This window comes from Pelodiscus sinensis, chromosome 8 (genome assembly GCF_049634645.1).
Source record: "Pelodiscus sinensis isolate JC-2024 chromosome 8, ASM4963464v1, whole genome shotgun sequence".
Taxonomy (NCBI): Eukaryota; Metazoa; Chordata; order Testudines; family Trionychidae; genus Pelodiscus; species Pelodiscus sinensis.
The window spans coordinates 9,465,165-9,480,124 of record NC_134718.1 but is presented as its reverse complement, the minus strand read 5'-3'; the positions used below and the strand labels follow the sequence as shown (position 1 = coordinate 9,480,124).

The window sequence follows — 14,960 nt, the reverse complement described above, 5'->3', positions numbered from 1 at the left end:
TATCTTCTGTTCTCAGTAGGGTGGTCTTGTGTTTTTTGGCTTCCTTCTTTCAAAACATTTAATTCTAAATCTAATCTTTGCACATGTTGAAAAAAATATTGTCAAATAAATCAAGCATCTATAGTTAAGCAATGTGCCTCAGTGGGGCACCTATTCTGCAATGTTAAAAATGCCCCCCTCTTCTCAATGTTAAGATGTAATAAAAGTTGAGATTTAAATAAAAAAATAGAATGATTTGGTTCAGTTGTATCTGCAAACTTGCTTAGCACCTTTTTTCTTAAATAAAAATATACAGAATTCAGTGCTGTGCGTTTATGAAGTGTTTTAATATAATATTACTGACAACATATTCCCTCCTCACCCCACAAAATAAAGAGCTTGTTTGACTTGTGATAAACACGGTCTGAAAAGGTTTGTGTGTGTTAAACTTAAATATCAAATTCTTGGGGGGGAAATAAGGACAGATAAGGGCCGTTCTAATCTTCAGTTGTAGCTGCTGCTTTTATAAGCATAATGATCCTGAAAGCCTCTCTCCCGTAACAGGCAAACTTTAGATAAAAGCATTGCTCTTGCTAAAACCAACTGAGCATGCTCACTGAAGCCCCAGGTGTGACCTTTGCTCTTCTGTGTGCAGCAATTGGACCAGGCAATCCATCATGGTGTTCATCCTGTCAGGCCTGGTGGTTGGCTGCAGCTGTCTGTCACACTGGTGGATGGGACCTGCTTAAAGGCAATCATGTCAATCTCTATGTGACTACTCAGACTCAGACAGAAGGATGATCTTGACAGGCTTGGCAAAGTCAGCAGAAGGTACTGGAGGACTTTAGTTACATGCTGAAAATGCAGATGCAATTGGTGCTTTTTGTGTGCGTGCATGTTTTGTGGTTTGTTTAAAGGAGCACAGAACGGGGCTCTGTTTTATAGCTGGTCATCCCGGATGAATCTGTTGCCTTCAGAATGCTTCCCATAGTAGATATAGCGACATTTTCCCAGAACACCTACAGCAAAAAGACGACAAATTAAGAAAAAGTGAGCAATTAGCATTGCATGTAATGGAACAATATTACTGAGGCTGAGGAAAAGATGATTAAACTACATTTGGGAACTGTTCTCACTCCTTTCTAGCTATGTTTGGAAAACAAAGCATGTTAATTTGAGATTAATTTTTTTAATGAATGGCATTGGAGTTGCCCTGAAAACACACTTGAAACCCTTTGTGAATTATCCCATTAAGAACACATGCAAAAGTGTTTGCAGGATTGGACTTACATACAGTACATTTTGGTACCCATCTACTATATTTTAAACTCCGTATTTCCCTGCTGCTTTTGTAGGGATGGCATTTTAGATAGAGTTGCATGTTTGTATTGCCTGTTACTGTTCCAAAATATGGAGATGGGGACGAATCTTTCTAAACCACATGGTTTTATTGATGATAAACTAACAGCAGCAAACAACAACAGCTTGTTACTGATCTAGTGATATAAACATGAACAGAAAATCTATTCAGACATCCCCACAACAGCCTTTTGATGTGAGCACGTATCATTATCCCTACTTTGCAGAGGCAGAGAAGCCAAGTGACTTGCCAAGGCCACAAAATCAGTCACTTAACGGAACTGTGATTGGAACTCAGGATGTTTGGCTTCCAGTCACCCGGATCTCACTGCCCTCCTTTTCTAAGTATAAATGGCTCTATGAGCCAGAACGATGCTAAAGGGCGAGCCAGGCATATTTTCAGTGGAACCCATATTTAAAAATTATACTTTGCCCTGCCCCCTAGTGGTGGTAGCTGATATACAGCGAGGCAGAGCCACAGTCAAATACACTTACAGGAAGTGCTGTGGTAACACTAGCAGTGCTTCCTCGAGCCACGTGCAGTCAGATTATTATTGCTCCCCCACCCCATGCAGGGCAACCATGTACCAGGGTCTCTCAGTCTCCCTCTACCTTGGGATTTTCTAAATCTCTCATTACTATAGGATCTAACTCATACACTCACGCACCACCAAAATTCAGCCCTTAGGAAACAAACAACATTAGGTAAAGGAACAAAGACTGGAGTGGGAATATCCTCATTTACTATGAAGGGCTTTAATTTGACAGGTCCAACATACACAAATGGGGTCTTATTAGCTGCACTCACATGCAGCGTGAATTAAGTGTTCTTTTAATAGTCTGTATGTAATGTCGCAATATAATTATAAGCATCAAATAAGCTATGAAAAGCTTGGAAGCAGGGACTCAGCTGGATTAAAGTTAATCCCTATTATTCTCTTCTTTTTTAAAGCATCGGGCTTCTAACACTTTCCGATGGAAAGAAATTGATAAGCCTGTCACCTGTTTTGAAAAACACATCCCTCTTAAGGGAAGCACAGAAGAAGGTTCTATGTGCTTTGTTTAGCCCCCTTCTCTGCTCCCTTTCTTCCCTCCTTCCCTCCTCCCCCCCAGGTCTCCAACAACCTGATTGATCAGTGGAGCAACTTCCACATTCAAGGGAAGAAATGATTCGCGTTCATAAGCCAGTGTCTGGTCAAAATTAAGTTCTCATATCCTGAGGCGACACTCTCGCATGCAAAACGTGGTCGTCATTAGTTGGTAAAAAGCCTGGATGGGCTTCTAGAGATAGTGCTCTAAATTCAAAGGCGATGAACAGTTTATTAATGATCTTCTTCAGATGCCTTTTCGGCTGTCATTGATAAAAGTCCTATTTGAGGTCTGCCGTGTTTCTTAGGGACGGGAAGTAAGACTGTTTACAGAGAGCTTGGTGAGAGAGTGCTGTTTGATGATTGCTGGAGACTGCAGGGAGGTGTCAGCACTTGGAAAATGAGGCAAGGACGTGAGGTATTAATACCGTCAATGATCTCTTGACAGGAAAACAGATACTACATTCACCGTCAGATTTAAATAGACATCAAGTGCATTAATGACAAAAGGGCAGACTTCAAACAAAGGGGGCTGGATGGTTCTACGCTGAGCAAGTGCAATAAACCTGATGTGAAAAGACACTGTCAGGGCTACAGAGAGACCTAGAATTGTGTGCGGTGACAGAAAACAGAGATGCCGACAGAGATACCGGTGCCATATTATGCCAAGTATATTCTAACAGTGTCTCCAGCTCTAACTAAATCTGACATCATTTCCTATCACTTATAGTATTCTCTGCTGCTCCTGCAGAATATTTCTCCCCAGACATCATTACAAACTCCACTGTAGTTTTAGAGCTACTGGCAGGCCTGTTCTGTCATGGAGGTTGGGACTAGAGGCCTAAGGATAACCTCAGTCAATCTAAATTTGGAGTTTGCGGTAGAAGTGCTCTCATTTTCACTGATATCTCAGCTACTTGAGGTGATCTGAACGCTAAAGTGTGAGGAGCTGTCACCTTGAATAAAATCCTTAAAGCCAAGACGCTCAGTTCCTGGGATGTTCGGCAAAGATGTCGGACTGTCTGGCAGCAGGAAATGAAATCCAGCTGCTGCTGCTCGCCTGGGGATAAAGGTGCTTGGGCTAGTGACAGTTAAAGTCAGTTGAAATTTTTGAACTCCTGCAGCCTACAATTGTTTAAATTAAGGAAGTGTTGTCTCCACAGAGATTCCCTACCAAGGCACACAGCTGTGATTCGATTGCCAGGCGGATTATACACACTGCTCAGAGTCTTGATAAAGGCACAGTTGAAAATGTTGCCATGAGACTTTATTCATCATGAAGGTTATTTGTAAAACAATAGGCTTGCTCATAAATTAAATGGTGACTTTTTTCCCCCCTCCATCGCCTCCTCGCCATTTCCTCCTTGAGCTTGAAGAAAACTGTGAAAATTACAGAGGGCTTATATGCTGCAGTAAGAGCTTTCGATGCTAAAATATGCAATACATGGATTTAGGAAATCTACTGCATCTGACTCAGTAGGAGACCGTTTCCCCCTGAACATCTGCAATGTGTTCCTTTTTTTATACTTCACAAACTTGCATGTGGGTATGTGCACGCACAGGGGATGACAACACATTTAATGATGTGTGGTGCTTTTAATTAAAATATCTGGCATTGGTCATAATAAGCTAAGTATACTCCCAATCCATCAACCTAATGCACAGCGTTCTGTATGAGCTTTCTGCTCTGGGCTCTTGAAAAATGACAACATGAGGTCTCCTTAGGGATCATCTTCCCCCAAACGAGGCTCCTAATTTTTCTTAAGTAGCTGCTTCCACCATCACCATAAGCTGTTAAAACTATAATTATGAAAAGATTGCACAGGGAAGAATCGTGGTTAAATATACCCTTTATCTTTTAAATTCCCCCTCCTTTGGAATGAATGTTCTAATTATGACAGGAAAGTAATGACTCTGCAGTCACTTGTGTGTGTTGTGGTATCAGTCTTCTTCACCAACACACTGTAGTGTCAGCAACACAAGCTTTGCCATAGCTGGGGGGGACCGCAATTATCCTAATAAATAAATAATTACATACATGCATAGTAAAGCAAGTGGAAAAAATGTTCAAGTCATGTTCTCCCCCTTTTAAATAGGGTATATGTTGAAGACAGCTATTATGTAATCGATTCTTTGGGCCATGTCTTCACTAAGCGGAAGATTGACGCTGCTGCAATTGATCTTCCGGAATTTGATTTTGCGGGTCTAGTTAAGACCTGCTAAATTGAACTCAGAGGGCACCCCTGTTGGTGGCAGATACTCCTGCTCCTGTGAGAAGTAAGGAAAACCAACAGGAGAGTTTGCTCCCGTTGGCCTCCCGCTGTGGGGACAGTGGGGAAATTTGAATCAAGGTACGTCGAATCCAGCTATGTAATTACCGTAGCTGGAGTTGCATATCTTGATTTGAACTTCCCCTTCACTGTAGACTTGGCCTCAGTGTTCTTTTCTAGAGTAAAATATGTTTTCAGTTCTTGGTATTTTTCTTGGGGACCAGACAGTACAAGGAATTCACAACAGGCTATGGGACAATGCACTTCTAGGTCACCTGTTCAAATCAGCTCAAGTTAGTTGTGACCTAATGTTAAGACTGTCTGGTGGCATCCTGGAGTTCTCCAGCTCGACATTATTTTGACACGATTTCGGAAATAACTGCTTATACTGTAGACATGGACTAAAACATCAATTATTTCAACATAACACTGGTGTGTAAATGTACCCTTAGAGAGAACACTTGAGTATGTTTAAAATGAATCATATTAATGCAAGACCATTTCCATTTAGCTAAAAACAAATACTTAATGGGTACATTTTCAAAAGTGCTCATAACTGAGGATCCTAAGTCCCGTTTTCTTCAAGATATTTAGGCACCAAAATGCAGAGACAGATGCATAGTGAATTTTCTAAAGTTACTGGGAATTACTTCAGAAAGTTCCACTAGTCACCTCCTTGGGTCTTAAATGCTTAAATAGTTTTAAGAATCTGGTGCTTAAGAATGAAAAGCTAGCTGACTATCAATGGAACTTGTTTTCAGAAGAAGGTAGTGATTTAGAAACCTGTTTCCCTAAATGAGACCTTACATGCTATAAAAAAGTGTGGAAAGCCCCAAATCAGCAGCTGCAAACTATCTGCTTCGAGGAGCTAAAAACACTGGCCCTGACACAATTAGTGGAGATGGACTGTTCAGTTAATTTACAAAGAAATAAAACCCCAAAGAACCAGTCAGCTCTTTCCAGGACCATTTTTTTTTTGAGCATAGATAAATCATTCTGTATGGGACTTGGTAAAGGATATGATGGAGACTTGAACCCACGCCCAGAGAATGGAGTTGCGACTTGTGGCTACATCACCAGGCAAGATGTCCAGCCTAGACGCTTTGGAAAGAATAAGAGTTGCTTTGGTGTTGTTTTTATTTATTTATTTTTGAGAAAGGATGTGGGCCTGGAAGGAATGAGGAGGCAATCCGTAAAAAAGAATGTTCTATATAGCTTGCTTAAGAAAAGAGAAAAGATTTTTGAGTTCTTTTATTTTGGACTGAGTCTTCAGAGTTTCATCTATCAGCTTGGATTAATTTGTTTAATTTTTTTTTTTTTTTTTTGCTTATTTTTCATTTGGATTTTCAACAGTTTTTCTGCCTCCAAGAGCACGTTCATTTACAAAATAAAAATATCACATCCAAGTACTTTATTATTTCCAGGTGGGGATTGTTCCATTGATTGCCGTGAAACTCTTCCTAAACTTGTAACCCGGGAAAGAGGCAGGGTAAATACCCCACCTGAATTTGCACATGCGCGCACACCCACATACACATTTGGCTTTAGGCTCATTTCTCAATTAGCAGAGATCAAGACATTGTCATATCAGCTGTAATACCTTTTAGATGCAGTGCAATATTATAGTCAGTGCTGGAATAACAGCATCCAAAATAGTGTCACCCACTACTATGAAAGGCAAGCAGACAACATATAGGCTACGTCTACACTGGCCCCTTTTCCCATTTAAATAAAAATGTCCGCCGCTTTTTTCCGGCTTTTAGAAAAGCCGGAAAAGAACGTCTACATTGGCCCCGATCCTCCGGAAAAAAGCCCTTTTCTGGAGGATCTCTTATTCCTACTTCAAAGCGGCGGAAAAAAGCGGCGGACATTTTTATTTAAATGCCGCGGGGGATATTTAAATCCCCCGCGGATTTCCCTATTACAACCTGTGAAATTAGCATGCCCCTTTCGGAAAAGGGGCCAGTGTAGACGAGCCCATACAGTTTACCCTTGAACTTCCAAACACCCAAAACTAGATAGGAATCTACAGTGTCCGCTTGTTGCCAGGAAAGTTAATGGCATATTGGGCTGTATTAGTAGGAGTACTGCCAGCAGACTAAGGAAAGTTCTCAGTCTATTCCCCTCTATTTAGCATTGGTGGGGAACATCTGGGATATTGCATCCAATTTTGAGCCCTTCACTAGAAAAAGGATGTGGACAAATTGGAGGACAATGAAAATGATTAGAAGACTGGGGCCCATGACTTATGGGGAGAGGCTGAAGGAACTGGATTTTTTCAGTCTGCAGAAGAAAAGAGTGAGGGGAGATTTGAGAGCAGCCTGCAACTATGTCAAGGGGGGTTCCAAAGAGGATGGAGAGAGGCTGTTCTCAATGGTGGCAGATGGCAGCACGAAGAGCAATGGTCTCAAATTGCAGTGGGGGAGGTCTAGGTTAGATATTAGGAAAAGCTATTTCACGAGGAGGGTGGTGAAGCACTGGAATGGATTACCAAGGGGAGCTGGTGGACTCTCCATCCCCTAGAAGATTTTAAGGACAGGCTTAACAAAGCCCTGGCTGGGATGATTTAGTTGGGGTTGGTCCTGCTTTGGACAGGGAGTTGGACTAGAGGACCACCTGGGTCTCTTCCAACCCTAATCTTTCAAGGGACCAAAAGTGCTACATGTCAGCAGAAATTATGAGCTGTTCCCCCCCCCAAAGTAGCTGCCCATTAAGGCAGCTTTTGTGAGGCTAAGGGCAGTACTCAGGTACCCCAGCCTAGAGAGAGCTCCATCTTCCTCAAGGAAGCAAGGAGATATAAGATGACGGGTACAGTCCAGAAAGACAGATTTCCATGTAATACAGGTGAATGTGACCAGCTGCCCTCTCTTGGAGACAGTATAGATCTATTGCGGGGAGGAGCGGGGGTGCTGTCCTCCCCCACTGTGCTGTGTCTAGAAGTGCTAGCATAATCCATCCTTTGTATTCCGATGGCTACAAATGTGCTGACTTTCTTTGCAAGGGTGCCAAGAAAGTGATGATTCATTCTCCCCTGAACATCCAGGCCCTTCAGATTGACCAGATTATTTCCAGGCACCAAGTGAAACCTCTATGTAGTCCAATGCAATAACACCGGCATTATGCACCTAACATTATCAAACAGGGAAGAATCAGAACAAGCAAAGCCATGAAATAATAGCAACTCTCCTGCGCAGACAAGTACTGTGTCGTGTCAAGTCTCACTGGCCTGAGAGTTGCAGGAAGGGGGCAGAGAAAGAGTAAAGAAAACAATCAACAGGGAGAGAATGTTGGAAAAATTTGCAATGAAGGTGCTAGGAATACAAAGATGTGAAGTTTGCATCCCAGGCCAGGGGAGGCGGCATGAACGTTCGGTGTAAACTAGCACTTGAGCTGATGTGTGATAAAGTGCAGCCTGCTGTAAATACACTTCAGGGCTCCCAGTGCAGCTGGGGATGAAACTTGTGGTAAAAAAAAAAAAAAGGCAAAAAAAAAATGCACTGCTAGCTTTTTCTCACATAATCTGTTACTGGAAAATTGAGCAGCTTGTCCAAGTCCGTGGGAATAAGCTGATGAGCTGATACTTAATAATAAACCATATTGTGTCATGGTGCAGAGTCATCTAGATCCATTCAGGCCACAAACTATATTACTTTATACAGCCCTGGCTGACATACATTTTAAGCCCTCTACACATTAAGGAGCCATTAGGCTGACACATTAAAAGTTATCTTTGGAGCTAATGTTTCCATGATGCGTGCCCTGGCAGTGGAACAATCAACACACTGTTCTTCAGATGTCATGCTTTGCTTAAAAACAAACAAACAAACAAACAAAACAAACCAAACCAAACCCTCCCCCCCCCCACACACACACACAAAGGAAAGGAGAAATAAAAAACAGGACTATGTAGCACTTTAAAGACTAACAAGATGGTTTATTAGGTGATGAGCTTTCGTGGGCCAGACCCACTTCCTCAGCTCAAATCGTGGAAGAAAATTGTCACAACCATATATACCAAAGGATACAATTAAAAAAAATGAACACATATGAAAAGGACAAATCAAATTTCAGAACAGAAGAGGGATGGGGGTGGGGGAAAGGTAAATGTCTGTGAGCTAATGATATTAGAGGTGATAATTGGGGAAGCTATCTTTGTAATGGGTAACATAATTAATGTCTTTGTTTACACTTAGGCGTAAAGTGTCGAATTTAAGCATGAATGACAGTTCAGAGGATTCTCTTTCAAGTGTGGTCTGAAAAGGTCTTTGAAGCAGGATGCAGGTAATGAAGTCGTTGAGACAATGTCCTTTCTGGTTGAAATGGCAAGAAACTGTTTTTTCTTTGTGATCCTGTCTAATATCTGTTTTGTGGGCATTGCTTCTTTGGCAAAGGAAAGGAGGGTAGCTTTCCCTCCTTCAATGACATTGATATGATCAGCTTTGATCTGGGCATGTGCTATCTACAGATCATTAACTGCTGGCTAAACCAAGAGCATTGAGGGCATAACCCTTTAAATCATTAACCAGTTCCTTACCATCCAGGGTGATTCAGTAAGGCCACACATTTCTGCGTTGGGACTTTGTAGCAGTCCTTCAACGTCTCAGATGGATGATTGAAATATGATGGATTTTTCCTATTAAAAACAAAACTCCTACTCCACCCATTTCCCAGAAGTGTCTCTTCCCCCTTGTTGTAGTTTCAAATGATGGCGTGGATGGAATGAGCCCAGAGGTCAGTACACAATGTTTCTTCTTGAATATTTTGAATTTTTAAAGAGCGGAGTAAAATTTAAAAAATAAATCAAGAACCTACTTGTATTTGTATTTACTGGAGTTATTGTGCACCAGAAAGCACTAGCTATACAGCTACTTTTATTAGTTTACATTTACTATCAACTAAGGCTCAAATGTATACATATTGGATACCTTCAAAGGGAAATATCTATGAATTTACAATATATGTTTGTACGTTAGTATGTCTACATATAAAGAACGAGACTTGTAGAGACTAGTGGCGACAAGATGGGACTGTTTCCAAAGAGCATGCAAGACTCAGATGCAAATCAGGTAATTTTTTTTTAAATGCCTTTCATTCTCCATCTCTAATCACAAAAACTAAAGCTATTTATTAATAGCCACGTACTCCCATCTGAACTACTACCGCTTTGTAGTCAAAACCCAGAAGTTGTTCTCCTTCCTCTGTCTACCCCCCAAATCAATAACAACGACAAAAAGCGCGCAGACATACACAAAATCTAAGGGTGATTTCTTTTTAGTCAATTTAAAAGTGAGGTCAGCCCCACTAGAGGGCAGCATCCATTTATCTAATAAATTGTCTCAACCAGCCAACTAAATATTGCTCTGTGACAATTAAACTATACTGTTCATTAGTTTTTCAGTCAATTTTATGTTCTATAATGATCAAAGCTTATATTTCTACAATCCATGCTTTCAATCTTTTACCTGGAAGCCTGATTTCTGGTAGACTAACCCCAACATGCAAACATTTTCGGTGTACGGGTGGCTACAAAAAGAGGCCTCTATTTTGTTTAACTAAAGGCTTACTGTGTTTCACAGAGGGAATTAAATATATATCTATATAGCTATCTATATATATACACATATATATGAATTAAATCGATTGTTTTGAATTATGTTTCTTTTATTTTTACTAATGTTGTTACATTATCACCGCATTGATGCAAGCAATACTTCTAATGTATTCAGAATAGTGGGCAAGGAGGTTTTAAAACCCGATCCTTATTGCATATTAAAGTTCAGCTGCTCTGTCAACACCTCCCATATTATCTTAGAAGACTCTCAGTTCATTTGACTAACATATGCAAAAGTGACATTTCTGTAGGCTGCTCTCCACTTTGGGTTACACTCTACTAATAATACCTCCATTTATCAGCAACAGAATTAAACCACAAAGAATGCTAGAGCCATTAAGGAAATCGAGGATGAATATAATTATATTGTACTTCTCAAAGTTTAGGAATGTGTAGATTGCATTCACAGGAAAGGGGGGGAAGGAAAAGTAAGGGTTTTTTTTCAGTAACTGTGATAGGATTAAATAAATGTACCGTGATTTATGGGGTAGAAAGTAAACTTTTGGAATAATTGTTCGGAAAGACTGCAAGTATTCCAGCAAAACTACAAATTCTTAAATGAGCAGCAGAACCCTTCTGGAGAATGTAGAAGTGAATTTGGCTCATCTCATGAGTAAAATTTGCTTTTGGATCTCAGAAGTGTTCTGTTGGAGGAGTTCACATTTAAAAAAAAAAGCCATTCAGCCTTCAGTCTGGCTCAACTGATTTGAAATTTCTCAAGAGAGCCATTTGAAATAAAGACTAAGTTTCTTTCCCAGCTTTAAAAATAAAAAAAAACCCAAGTCTCTCAAAATTAAAGAGCACAGTCAAATAGTTCTGCTGTCATATTATGATACCGTGGCAATCAGTTAGGGGAATGTTCTTTGTATCCTGTTACTCATTCCCTTCCATAAGCCATTTGTCAGAAACAAAGGAGACTTTAACTAATTGCCAATGATAGGCTTAATAGGAGTCATCTTTATATATAATAATTTTTAAGGGACTGCTGCTGCAAATGCTGGATTCCCTTGACTCTCTGGGAGCTGCAAATATGTAACATCTTGCAGCAGGCATCCGGATCTTACAGGGTTGGGTGTCAAAGGGGCTCCCCATTCTTTCAGCCCAATTGACATGTGGCTCCGCTGAAATCAGAAATACACCCGAGCCATAAAGCTCAGCTCTGGAGCCAAACTTCCAGAAAGTTCTGCAGGCATCCAGTTCCCTGGTTTTAGTCAGGGCCTGTCTAGCTGAAACAAGCCCTGCATTATATAGAATACGCACGATGATTTGCTACTGCGAAGGATTCATAGCCTAATTCTCCAACACTGACTGACTACAGTAGAGTGTGCCAAAACATTGTCACTGCTTTCTGTCTTCAACTCTTTTCCCCTCCCTCAGCCTCCTTTTAAAAACATGCTAATGAGGGAGAGGCTGAACAGATTAAATCACAAAGGACAGCAGAATGTTGTTTACAAGAGCACTTCTAGCCTCTATGGAAGCTTGTACTGACAACTAAAGATAGGAAGCTAATGAAACAACTCAAGAGAGGGGCAATAAAACCCCTCTATTATGGTCCGACTCGTTACAATTTAGTCAAAGCACCCAAGACTTCCTAACAAACATTATGCCTAATAAACATTTTCCACTGGAGCACAGATACTGAGGAGAGCTTTTGGAGCGGTGTCAGTTAATCAGCATTCGCTCGCCTTGACAGCTTGAAATATTACTCACTTATTTGGCTGGTTCAAATTTGTCAGACTTGACTATGTCATAAGTTAACATGTTCCCATATTTAAAAGGAGCCAACTGGCAAATGTGCACATTGGACATAATAAAACACATCTGGCCAAACAATCAAACAACACTGATTGCAGAATCACTCACAAACACAAATTAAGAGTGACTTGTCTCAGAGATTACCAAGTCGAACAGGAAGTAATAACCTGCTACTTTACCAAATAGCTATTCAATGGTTAATTGAAAGAGAGCCTCCCCAAAGCTCTCTGTTTCGAAGCACTCTCCTGCATGGTTAAAGGGGCATACATATTTACATGCCCTGGGTTATTTGCATATAAAGTAGTAGTACTGAAGGAGGAAGCTGTATCTCAGCCCACTGAATGCCAGTGGAAGGCCATCTTTGCAGTGAAGATTACAGATCACAGCCCTTTGTCTAAAAGCAGGTATCACTGAGCCGGAGTACCAGTGGAAAGTAGAAAAGAGCTAGACGGTAGCTAAGGTTTAGTGAAACCCCCCAATCCTGCACTCTCAGGTCACAGTTGTACCAAGCAGCAAGGAGACTAGTGGTCAGATGCACTCTTCTGGCTCGATGGAACATCTAAGAGCATACTGCACGGTTTTACTGCGCTTGAGCAACCTTGGAGCAGACTTTCTCGCAGGTGCAAGCACTAGCAGCGTATCCACGTTGACCTCCAAAGGACCCTCCCTGCACTCCATCAGGAGCAGCGCACAGCAGCCCTTGCTGACACCACAGGGCTCTGCACAGAGGTCTGTGGGAACAGAGCGTTTAAGAAATTAAACTTGCACACACAACCTCTGGACTAGTCCTTTCGGAGAAACCCCGCTATTCAAAGTCTTTCGGTTTCCTGGAGAAAAAGGGTTAAACTAGTTTGACAACATGCGTGGCATTTCTGCTGAGAACATGTGCGCCTGTCTTTCTAATGGAATATCAAGTGGGACTTCATGGATGTTGTGGCTGCAGAGAAGCCAAATATCGGGGGGGGGGGGGAGGGGGGAAAAGCAGAGGGTAAAGTGTGTGTCTTGTCATTTCCATATTGCACCTGGATTGAAGGTTTTCAGACCTTTTTCTTGTCTAAACTAGGACAGATGCATCTTTTTCTTTCTTCCAGGAGAGGGTTAAGAATAATTTGAAGCCTGGAAAATGGCTGCTGTTGATACTAGTGGGGCCTTCTCTTTAACTAGATCCTCCAGGAAAAAACAAATTAATCAAGAGCCAGCTGAAGTGGGTTTAATGATTGCATTCTGCATACAATCAGCTTTTCCCTTTTCAAGGGCCATCAATATGTCAAGGGAAGACATATCTGAAGGATATAGCTCTTAACATCAAGGTTATCTATTCTCCACATGGCTCCCACTCCTTACTGGGCTGATACTTTACACTGCCTGTGTCTAACATTTTCATCAACTCTGCAATCAATCAAGGTAATAATGTTGTGCAAAAAATCAATTAACAACGCAATTAAACTTTCCTTATTATCTCAAAGGGCTGAAATAATACCTAAAGGGAAGATAGACTCACTGAATGCAGACATCCATAACCCAATGTGAAAGTGAATTATGAGGTTAGACAGATGCAGGCATGTACTGGCGCTGTTATTTTCAAAGGGATATAGCTCATCCAGCCAGTGTATCAGTCACCACCAATCCCATACCCTAAAATTCCAAATTACTTTTAAGAAATATATGATCTGCAATAGCCATTTCATATTCTCTTTTACAGATAAACCCCCTGAAATCTGAACAGGAATATTATTCAAAGACAAAATGATCTTTCAGAGAGAACATAAAATATAAAAGCTATAATAACATTTACATCTGTATACCACCCTTGTCTGTAAATGCAGGCCATCAATTATACATAATCTGGAATGCATAAGGAACAGAAGATGTGGCACAACATTTAAAACCCAAGGGCTTACATTTGCAACCATCTACATCCAAGGCACCACCAAGGACAGTGAAGGAATAACCCCAGTTTACACACAAGTGGGAGCATCGGTAACAATTTAAGTACAACTCATTTTAAAATAAGACAGAGTGCCTAAATTATTTAGCGACAACACTCAACTCTCACTGAAACATCCTTCCCAAGAGCTGAGAGATGTCATGGGCATCAAAAGACAATCATTAACCCCTTGCTATTGGGAGGATTTAGGATTTAGCACCAAAAATCACGGAGGAAAGGTTGACTCAAAACACGCCAACACAATGTACTTGCTGTTTTTTTAAAGTTACAGGCCAATATGGCTATCCCTCTGAGACTTCAACACAATGGAGTTAATACAATTAGAGGCCCAGGTCTTGTGCCAGAAGTATATGGATGCGGATTTGAGAGAGGAAGACGATAGGGGAATGAACTCCCAACTTCCAAGGACAGACAAAAAATGTTCTATAAAACAAATGACCACCACAACAGAGCAAGCAACAGGAATTTTCTGACACCTATCATTTTCCAGCACATAACCTGAGCTTGACTCCACCATTAGCAAAGGCAAAAAAGAAAGTGAAATAGAAAAAACACTTAAGAAAGGAGATCTCTCTACCACCATGACAAGCTAAGCTCGCGTCCAGCAAGCAGCTCAGTACCAAAGTCGGAGAAACAAAAGCTTTCTCTTCAACGCTCCCCTTTAGATTCCTTTATTGAAGTGTTCTCTGCATCTGCTAGCAGAGGTGTTCTACAAGGCACTTCTCCCCGCAGGGTTTGCCTAAGCACATAACAGCTGCATTTTAGAAATGGTCTATTTTTACAATTAGCTCATGTAGCGCAAGTCGCTTGTTTGGACCAAGAACATCTTTTTTGTTAGTAATACTCCCTGTTTTTATCCTGTGCCACCACCATCCCCCTCCACCCCCCATGGTGTGGAGTCAGTCACGAATGAGCTACAAAGGCAGGATTAAGTAAATTTGAAACGATGC

The 14,960-nt window shown here is 41.1% G+C and overlaps 1 protein-coding gene and 1 long non-coding RNA gene across 9 annotated transcripts in view; one reads left to right on the top strand and one right to left on the bottom strand.

Moving 5' to 3' along the window:
* Positions 1-307: 307 nt before the first annotated feature.
* LRMDA (leucine rich melanocyte differentiation associated) overlaps positions 308-14,960 on the bottom strand; it is an 864,979-nt gene continuing 850,326 nt past the window's right edge. For all 4 annotated transcript variants that reach the window (XR_012905545.1, XR_012905546.1, XM_075934703.1 and 1 more), the window contains one exon: positions 308-998. Coding sequence is in view for 2 of the 4 variants with exons in the window: in XM_075934703.1 (XP_075790818.1) it covers positions 919-998 (80 nt within the window). In the remaining 2 variants the exon portion in view is untranslated. The remainder of the gene's footprint in view (positions 999-14,960) is intronic.
* Positions 9,290-14,960, top strand: part of LOC142830362 (uncharacterized) — an 87,901-nt gene continuing 82,230 nt past the window's right edge. For all 5 annotated transcript variants that reach the window (XR_012905544.1, XR_012905542.1, XR_012905541.1 and 2 more), the window contains exons 1-2: positions 9,290-9,427; positions 9,670-9,762. This is a non-coding gene — a long non-coding RNA (uncharacterized LOC142830362). The remainder of the gene's footprint in view (positions 9,428-9,669; positions 9,763-14,960) is intronic.